At 44.6% G+C, this 10,313-nt stretch overlaps 1 protein-coding gene across 1 annotated transcript in view; it reads left to right on the top strand.

Annotated features, from left to right (window-relative positions):
* Window positions 1-508: 508 nt before the first annotated feature.
* LOC103610585 (probable phospholipid-transporting ATPase IH) overlaps window positions 509-10,313 on the top strand; it is a gene marked incomplete at its 3' end in the record, with an annotated part of 43,520 nt that continues 33,715 nt past the window's right edge. The window contains exons 1-4 of the mRNA XM_008594727.1: window positions 509-586; window positions 2,266-2,355; window positions 3,180-3,260; window positions 8,354-8,461. Coding sequence (XP_008592949.1) covers window positions 509-586; window positions 2,266-2,355; window positions 3,180-3,260; window positions 8,354-8,461 — 357 coding nt within the window. The remainder of the gene's footprint in view (window positions 587-2,265; window positions 2,356-3,179; window positions 3,261-8,353; window positions 8,462-10,313) is intronic.

The following is a 10,313-nucleotide window of genomic DNA, read 5'->3' as shown; positions in this document are numbered from 1 at the left end:
GAAAAGGAAAGGAAATAAAAGGTACAGATCGGGAAGGAAGAAATAAAACTTTGTTCCAAGTGACAGGAGTGTCCCTGTAGAAAATCCCAAAGAGCCAGCAACAGCCTAAAATTCCTGGAACTTATAAGCACTTGTAGCAGTGTTGCAGCATATGAAAATCAATCGCTTTCCTGTATTCTAGGAATGAACAATTGGAATTTGAAATTAAAAACACAACATCATTTGCATTAGCATCCCCCCAAAAATAGGTATAAATCTAACAGGGTATGTATAAGATCTATATGAGAAAAACTACAAAACTCTGACGAAAGAAATCAAAGAAGATTTAATAGAGAGATATCCCATGTTCGTGGATAGGAAGACTCAGTGTTTTTAAGATGTCAATTCTTTCCCACTTGTTCTATAGATTTAATACAATCCCAGCAAAAATCCTAGCAGGTTACTTTGTAGATATCAACAAACTGATTATAAATTTGTATGGAAAAGGAAAAAACCCAGAATAGCCAACATGATATTTAAGAACAAAGTGGGAGGACTGACACGACTCAACTTCAAGACCTACTGTAAAACTACAGTAATCAAGACAGTGTGGTATTGCTGAAAAAATGGTCCAGTAGATCAGTGGAACGTAGGGGAGAGCCCAGAAATAGACCCACCCGGGTGCAGTCACCTGATCTTTGACAGAGGAGCAAAGGCAGTTTAGAGCAGAAAGGAGGTTGTTTCAATAGAGAGTTCTGAAAAAACTGAACACACCAGTAACAAATAGAAAGAGTCTAGACACCGATCTTATGTCTTTCACAAAAATTAGCTACAAACGGGTCATAGACCTAAATGTGCAGTGAAAGTCCTAGAAGATAGTATAGGAGAAAGTCTGTGACTTTGGTTTTGACAATGAGCTTTTGGATACAACACCAACACCACCTGTGAAAGGAAACTTGATAAGCTAGACTTCATTAAAATTAAAAACTTCTGTGCCACAAAAGACACTGTTGAAGAATTAAAAGATGAGCCACTGACGAAGAGAAAGTGTTTGCAGAACACGTGTCTGACACGTGGTAGCAAAGCACACAGAAGATAAGAAGGTGTTTGGGGGAGTGGGGTAGGGATGGGCTAGGGAGGTCCTAGAAAGTCCCTTTCTTTCCTAAAACTCCAGGAAGCACCTTAGAGCATCTCTGGCCACATTTATTAGAGTGACCCTGAGGAGAGAACTAAAATGGTCAAAATTGTCGTGCGACTTTGTTTTCACCTTCTTAAGGAAATTCATGATAAAAGGTAAAATCACCTTGTAGACGTAAACTAGAGTAGAAAATGGAAACTTCTCTAAGCTGATGGAAACCTAATGCAAAGAAGCTTTAAGCAACAGACAGACATGGATTTCCTGTGGAGCGTATGTAGAAACCAAATTCAGAACATGTGGGATAGCTCAGGGCCGTGCCAGGCCTTAGTTACTGCTGTGCATGGTAGGAGCTCATGTCTGTGATCCTGGCATCCCGAGCACTTGGCAGGAGGGCCGGGCAGCTGGCCCCAGCGCTGTCCGATGAAGAGCACACAGCTGGCCCGGGCGGGTGTGCAGGGTACCTCTGCAGCCTGCAGTAGACCATCTTCACTTAAGGGGAGGAACATGTCAAATAAAACTTTAAAAAACAATTTTGAAGCTCAGTGTTTACTGCAGGTAAATGACATCTGGGACAGATGGGTTTCAATACAAAAGTTGAGTGAAAACTCTCCTTCTGAAGCAAAACCAGAGTTTGGAGAGGACGCAGTGGCCGGAACCACCCTGCTTCTGTCCTGGCCGTCCCTCTGAAGAGAGGAGGGGGGCTGTCGCGGCCGTGCTGGCAGATACAGAACCCTCGACTGTGTGGAGCCCGCCTCCAAAGAGGGCCCAGTCACACTGTCACAGAAAAGAGACGATGAAGACGTCAATGAAGTTAAAATACTCAACACATATGTTTTGATTTTATGATCACAGGTTTGCATTTTATGAAAGACATCTTAATAATAACACTTTTTGTCTTGAATTCTCTGGAATTAGGTCATTTATATATGCTAGTTTTGGAATACACATTCTGTTTTAGCAGTTTGTTTTTGTGGTCAACAAATTGGTAAAATGTCAACAAATACTCTGTATTTTGAATTATGAGTCTTTGTATCCAAAACTAAACATTTCATACTTTGAAATCCAGTGTTACTAATTAGGTAGTAGAGTAACACTATCAAAAGTAAAATCTGATCAAAGTGACATACTTTTGTTTTTCTTTTATGCAGTACACATTTTGGAACTTCATACCCAAGAACTTATTTGAACAATTCAGAAGAATAGCCAACTTTTACTTTCTTATCATATTCCTGGTGCAGGTGAGCTGCCGTCGTTGTTTTCTGTCTCATCACATGTGCATCTGAATCAGTGGCGTCTTATTCTCGGCTAATTGACGTGTGGCTTGTGAATGAGAAGAGCAGACCGGGTGCTCCTCGTCTGCACTTTATTCGCTGATTTTCTTCAAGGACAAAGCGCGTTGGTTCTGTGAGACCCGTACACTGTAGACGCTAAAACATGCCCAAGATCGCTTTGTTTCAGTTGGTGATGGCCACTTTTGTGCCACCATCCTTCCAGTGCTGGGGGGACATCAAGAGCTTTGTCATCTCTAGGATAAGTTCCCCAGCCATGCTAAGCCTTGTCACACTTTTACACTCTTTACTCAGTGTGTGCAGTGCTCCAAAGGAAAAAAAAGGTTGCACTTGGAGAGAGAGCGGGAGGGAGGGTGGGAAGGCAGCAGGGGTGCACGAGGGAGCAGTGTGTGATGTGTTTGAAGAACAGTAATTAGTTTTTCTAGTTTTTAAATTTTCCCAACTTTAAATTTTCCAAATAATGTGATTAAATTGTGACACCAGAGACAGAGTAGCAAATTAAAACCAAATGCCCGCTGAGACCTGCGTCTCTGCCCCTTATGGAACAAGCCTTCCATAAGCACATCCCTTAATTAAAGAAAACTGCCCTCAGTTTTATAGTCAGTAGAAGATCTTACCTCTTACCTAACTTACCTCCAGTGGTAGGATCAAGTCGGGGGATGGTACCAATAAAGTGTTTTAAAATAAGTAGAAGAAAACAGCTGGGTCGTAGTAGATCAGGGTAAACCAATCTGCCTAAGACCACTGATTCTGCAATTCTCTTGTTCTTGCAGCTGATTATTGATACGCCCACAAGTCCAGTAACAAGCGGACTTCCACTGTTCTTTGTCATTACTGTCACAGCCATCAAACAGGTAAGCACTTTACAGACAAAAAAGAATAAAGCCATTATCTTTGTCATACAGTATCACCTTTCATTCACAGCAAGGTAGTTGGGTTTGTTTTAGCTAGCTCATGGAAAATTTAACCAAGTTCTAGAAATTCATTTTCATAATTGTTTTACATGGATACTTGAGTTATAATAAGAGAGGTTATATAATCTAGTTGCTGGTTAGATACCTTTGAATTTGAGAAGAGAACTGTGGTTTTCATATTCTGAATGAACCCAAGATGATTTCTGCTTGTGATGAGTAGCTTAACCTTTCTGTGTCTTCGACTGTCTTGACCACAGAACATGATACTTACCAGAGGTCTTGACGTGAGTTTATAACACAGCATGCTAACTTCCTCTGACTCACACAAATGTAGATCATATTCTTTTTTGACCTGATAAATAAAGCCAGTGGCTGACATGAAGTAGAATGTCTCTGTTTTTTCCCACTATCCACTTAGCCAGTTTAGTGGTGCAACCTTAGCACTATCTAGTTCCATAAAATTTTCAGTGCCCCAAAAAGAAACCCCCTACCCATCAGCACTCACTCCCCATTCCCTCTCCCCTCACCCCCTACCAACATCTAGTCAACTTTCTGTCCCTATGGATTTGCCTATTCTGAACATTCTATATAAACAAAGTCATACAATATGTGGTCTTTTGTGACTGGCTTCTTTCACTTAGTATAGTGTTTTCAAGGTTTATCCATGTTGTAGCATGAATCAGTACTTCATTCCATTTTATGAATGAATCATATTTCATTCATAAAATAATATTTCATTGTGTGGATATACCACATTTTGTTTATCCATTCATCTGTTGATGTGCATTTGGGATGCTTCTACTTTTTGGCTGTTGTGAATAATACTGCTTAGAACATTTATGTACAAGTTTTGTGTAGACATAGGTTTTCAATGTTCCTAGGAGTAGAATTGCTCTGTTCTTGGGAACTGGCAGTGTTTCCCAAACTTACTGCCCTGTTTACATTCCCACGAGCAGTATGTGAGGGTTCCATCTTGTCCACACTCTGGCTAATGCTTGTTATTATCCATCTATTGTACTGTAGCCATCCTAGTGTGTGTGATGTGGTATCTCATTGTAGTTTCAACTTGTATTTCCCTAATGACTCATGATGCTGAGCATCTTTTCATATGCTTATTGGACATTTGTAAATCTTCTTTAGAGAAATGTCTTCAAATCATTTGCCTATGATAAACTTAAGTTATTTGTCTTTTTTATAGATGAGTTGTAAGAATTCTTTAGATGTTCTAGGTACAGCTTCCTTATCTCCTGCAAATTTTTGAACCTGATGATTTTTGTATTTTCATGTATTATAGGTTACATTTTCATTTGAGACATGGATAATCTGCAAAATGACAGCTTTTAGTTAAATTCTAAATAGTCAAATTCTTGATGACAAAGCTGTGCTCTTCTGGTATTAGTCTTTAAATAAGAAAAAAAACCTGAAACATACTGTACATGAGACATGGTATAAGTGCAACCACTAGATGAGAGAGGTAATGAAGGCAGCATATTGCAGAGTGATTCACTCCAGATCTTAAAAATATGGAGTGCGGTTCCCACGTTACCGCAGTGTATGTGTGCGTGTTTCTAAGAGTGCCTCCAATCCTCCTTCTGGGAGTCTCATCAGTCTTCAACATGAGAATGTCTGGATTTGTACTTTTTTAAATACAACACTCTGAGGAGCATTTAAGAGTTACTTAATGATAATTCGAGTTTTATTTCTCACTTGCTAGTAACCTGGAAATGCACATTTGAATAACAATATGACTTCATTTCATACCCATTGGATTGGCTTTTAAATGAGGAAGTCTGAAGAGCGACCATGATGGCAATTGGTGAGGCAGCAGGACCAGCGAGGAGGGCAGGTGGTCACGTCTGACAGAGCTGAGGACATGGGTACACAGGGATCACAGTGCATCTAGTACATGTTGCATGTTTGTGTTGCTAGACCGCAGAGACATTTAGCATGCCTGCCAGGAGACGCGTGTGCAACATCCGTAGTGCTTGGCTCTGTGTTAGTGAAAACTCAAACAGCCAGGTGTCACCCAGTGAGGTGGTGGGTAAATCCGCTGTGGTCTGTGGCAGAATACAGCGCAGTGACTGAACGAACTACACAGCATGGAAACAAAATATTGAGTGGAAAAACTTAAGTGGATGAAGGATACATTTACCATATATTACTTATGTGTTTCTAAACACTTAAAGCACGACTGTGTGGTTTATGACACATGTGTATGTAATAGAGGTACATACATATGTAATAAAACCACAGGCAGCAAGGAGGTGCACCTAGTTTTGACTCTTGGGGGTAGGCATGCGGGACCGAGGCCATGTGCCATGTACTTGCTCATCTCTGAGCAGAGAGTGCAGAACAGCTAGTTCCTTCAATGTCAGTTGCTCTGTATTTTTGAACAACTTCACACGCACGCACACACACACACACACACACACACACAGAGCTGGTGCAGAAAGCTACTGAGGGCGTCAGGAGAGTCACGGAGCAGGGAGCAGGAAGGTATATCAGGGGGAACCGCTCTGGGAAGACGCAGATGAGCTGGGGAGGTGGGCGGCAGTGCGTGAGGTCCCTGTAGGTGCTGAGGACAATTGACCGGAGACACGGAGGGTAGACACTAAAACACATGCTCCGTGCAGCTAGGACACAGTCAGTGCCTGTGGCCAGGCCATCCTGGAGCAGGCACCACCTGCCTGTCCTTTGTCCCCTCCTGGCAGCCCCCTGAAGGGTTTGTTGAGAGGGGTTAAGCGAGGTCGTCTGTGTTCCAGAGTTCTGGGACCTGCAAGGCCCTAAGTAACAGAACTGCCTGCTACACAGCCTCATCTCCAGTGGGTCTGCCTCTGTCTGGAGAAGCCCCTTCCTCTTCTGCACATCGTCCTCTCACCCAGCCACTTGCTCCAGGAAGACCCCCTGCTGGGCTGGACAGGCCCATGCCTTCAACGTGCAGGGTCGTCTCTCTTTGGCCTGGGCTTTCCCAGACTGTCTCCAGCAGGGACACGTGTGCTGGGGTCCCCACGGTCCAGGGGCTGTCATGGACGCTCGTCCCCATGCCCTCTTCTCTTGACTTTGAAATCTCCCTGCATGCCCTGGAGCCACCTCCTGGTTCTCTCTCAGACTCATCCTCCCATGCGTCTCCCTGGGGCACTAAATGGCATCTGGCTCATTGTACCAGAGGTTGTACCTCTGACCAGCCCCCCTCTTGCCAGAATGACTCTTCCAACGTGACCGGCCCCTGTTCGAGTCCCCTCCAGTATCACACCTGCTGTGGCACACGGAGCCCTTGGGTCGCCCTGCTCCCCTGCCAGGGCCTTGTGTTCCGCAGGCGTCCATGCTTCCCTTTTTTCCCGCCGGGCTAGCCGGTGGGCAGCCCCCACCCGTCCATGGCACTCCTGCCATCCCTGGGCTTTCCTGCCTGTCACCTCTGCCTTTACCAGCAAACACTGGGTCATCCTGTGGGACTAGCCCTGACGTCTCTCTTCTGATTTCTCCCGTAGCTCCAGGACTGGGGCTTCTCCCTGGTGCTGCGAATCTCTCACCTGCATTGAACCTGCACAATTACCTGCCTGTCTTTCCCACAAACCCAGAGAGCTGCAGCAGTGGGGACAGTTCTTTTGTTTTTGTGTCCCTAGTGCTTAGCACTTACTGGGCATATAGTTGGTGCTAAATGAAAGTGTGTTTAATGAACCCAGGAGTCATCTACCCACTGCTGCCTTCCAGGTAAATAGTTCTTCAGTTTTCCCAGAAAGGGAATAGTTTAGCAATTTGGGAGAAACCTCTGGAGAAGCACTCAGATGCCACAGCGTCCCTTTATAATTATCACATCTGGAGAAAATTCCTCCTGTTTGGACATCCCTCCCTCCCAGGCTGCTCAACTTTCTGAAAGCTGAAAGTGCATCAGGTTTTCGTCTGCTTGCTTGTTTTCCCATTTGAACAGACTCCAGCTCAGAGGCGTCATCATCGCAGGACAGCTTGTTGGAAGGGGACCCTCCTGTGCATCCTGTGCGACACTGTGGGGCTCTCCCGCTCCACAACCCACCCAGCACAGGTGTAGCAGGGCCCAGGGCAGGTTTTCTGTCACCATCTATGTGGTTGTGTATGTTCCGCAAAGCCAGATCTGAGCCCCGATCCTTAGACGTTCACTTGATGTGGTACACAGCTCTTCAGGCACCCTGTTTTCATTCTTTCATATGCCGGAAAACAGAACAGAGAATAGGTGATTGATCACCCGTAAGTTAAATGCACCTTGTCATCTGGCAAAACACAGATCGAAAAGCACAATAATCAATGTAGAAAATGTTTATGTGCTGAAGTCTCCTGGTGTCGGTTCTTTCAAGTTACTACACCAAACTCTTGGACCTAAAGTGTGTGTTTCCATCTCTGAGAAAGAATCTGGGTGTCTTTGTGCCTGTTTAGGCAGAGAAATCAGCAGAGTCGTCGGCAATACACATCAGGCAGGTCAGGCCACCTCTCCAACTCTTCAGCCAGTGCCCAAGTTTGCACAGAAGCAATCGATAGCAGTGATTCCCAGTGGTTGTCACCTAAAAAATGCAGATATGCACAGAGAACAGTAAGGCTGCTGTGGGTGCCACGGAGTAAACTGAGGCCCTTTACTAAGTCTGGGTTGCCGGATCCAATAAGAGAGTTTTTTAATGAAAGAGAAGTGTGGCCAGTCTGTGCATGTCAAAGTAGAAGGTTTAAGTTCAGCTGGTGGGAATATAACTGGCACTGAGTTCCTTGAAGACCTTTAGGCATTTCCTTTGACCTGGACATTTCCTTTCTAGGCATTTTTCCTAAGAATATGTCATGGATATGCACAAAAATATAGTTATAAGGATGTTTATCAAATAACCCCAGAAATTTCAAGCAACCCCAGTTGTCATGGAGAAATATCCAGGCCATACCCAGGAAGTATCCAAGAGTACAATGTGGAATAGTTTGAATACTGTGATCCTAATTTTGAAAAATTACACCTTCACGTGCAAGGATTATGTTTACACACAATTAATCGTGGGTTTTTCTCTCTGTCCCTCCTCTTCCAGGGCTACGAGGACTGGCTCCGCCATAAAGCCGACAACGCCATGAACCAGTGTCCTGTGCACTTCATCCAGCACGGCAAGCTCGTGCGGAAGCAGAGTCGGAAGCTGAGAGTACGTAGCAGCTGACACGTCAGCCTGGTTTAAAACCACTGACAGTTTTAAACGTAATAGTTTTATTTTATTTGTCAAAATGGGTTATCTGACAAAAAAAGTTTTTTATTGAGTATAGGTAGGCTCAGCCCCTCTAATACTTCCCACTTCAGGCAGGCTCCTGCTACCACCTTTTTAAAAAACTTTCTATACTTATTCATTTACTTTATTTTTTTTTTTATTTTTTATTTTTTTTTGTCTTTTTGTCTTTTTTCGTGTCCGGCAACGGATCGCAACCCTCAGTGTCGCGCCCGTACCAGACCGGGACCGGCAACGGGATCGCAACCCTCGGCACCGCGCCCGCACCTCACTCAGCCAGTGAGCGGGAACCAGTCTGTATGTGGGATCCGAACCCTCGGCGGGAGCGCCGCCGCGCTCTCAAGCAGCGCACTGTAGCAGTGCGCCACCGGGCTGACTCCCATTTACTTTATTTGTAATAGACTGTTTTTTTTGAGCAGATTTAGGTTCACAGCAAAGTCGAATGGAGAGTGTAGAGACTCCCACATCCCTGTCACACCCTCCGCACACACCGCCTCCCCACCGTCGGCATCCCACACCAGGATCATCTGGATTTTAGAGTCATTGTAAGATCGTACCAGCCAGTCAAGACAGGGAAAGCTGTAAAACACTCTTAGAAAATTTGTTTTAGAATAAGGTAAAATGTCAATATAAACTCCTCTAGGTGGAAAGTTATGAAAATTAGGGGCGAAACCTCATTGAAAGTTGCATTTTTAATATCTTCTTTAAGTGAGTTATTAGTGTCACTCATACATCATTATATGTTTAAGTATGTGTTTCCATTATTTAAGTGGATTAGTTGTAAGCCTATGGTAGCCACTTAGAAACACCTGTGTGTGTACAGGTGCCAAGTAAGGTTTTCCAAGTTGTCCCTGAATGATGGTCACCAACCTACTTTAGTCCATGCACTGACTGTGGCCTCAGGTTCCAGCCCCAGCCGTCCTCTTCCTGCCATCCTGGCAGAGCAATCAGGAGGTTCCCGTAAGGCAATGTGACCTCATGGTCAGCGGCGGAAGAGCCAGCCTGCCCCTCTCCAGCCCAGGCCTCGGCTTCCAGGCTCATGCTTGACACCATGAAGAGGCAGCCTTCGCAGCCCCATCAGCCAGGGCTCAGTGTCCCTGGGGTGAGACAGGCTCTCCCAGAAGGCATGGACGACAGGGGCCCTTCAGAAACTGCATCATCAACACGTGGCTCTTCTGTGTTAACCTTGTTCCAGTTATTACCTGTATTGTCCATGTTACTGAGAGCATACTTACGTGTTTAGACATTTTGGACCTATATATTTTGCTATCCGGGTGTTTTAGTACTTCTGAATGGGCTTTCCCCTGGTCAGTTCAGGTTGGTGGTGGTCTGCTGGAAGTCACGGGGTCAGAGAGCTGCTGGGCTGGTAGCAGACAGACCCAGGCCTGAAATGCAGTTTCCTTTAACAATTAAATTCCACTACTTTTAGATAAATGTCTCTTTCTTTAAAAACACACCGGAACAGTGTCTGCCTGCAGGAAATTGAACTTTTGATGCCCTGGTTTCCTTTGGGAAGTACCTGCTGTAAATCCCCGGTGTATTGTAACTGACAGAATTCTGAACTGATTGGCCAGAATGGGCAGGAAGAGAGACCAAGCTTCGACTGCAACTCTAGGCATCTGCTTCTACCAGCCGTAGTGACTCAGGCCTTGGAGGACACTAGAGCCTCTTAGAAAAGTAACCCATTCAATTTTTTAGAATTAGACATTTTATTTTGAAGTAATTATAGAGTCACATGTGGTTGTAAGGAGTAATAGAGACATCCTGTGCCCCC

Source organism: Galeopterus variegatus, unplaced genomic scaffold (assembly GCF_000696425.1).
Source record: "Galeopterus variegatus unplaced genomic scaffold, G_variegatus-3.0.2 Scaffold11347, whole genome shotgun sequence".
NCBI lineage: Eukaryota > Metazoa > Chordata > Mammalia > Dermoptera > Cynocephalidae > Galeopterus > Galeopterus variegatus.
The sequence above is the reverse complement of the archived record's forward strand: the minus strand, read 5'-3'. Positions and strand labels throughout refer to the sequence as shown.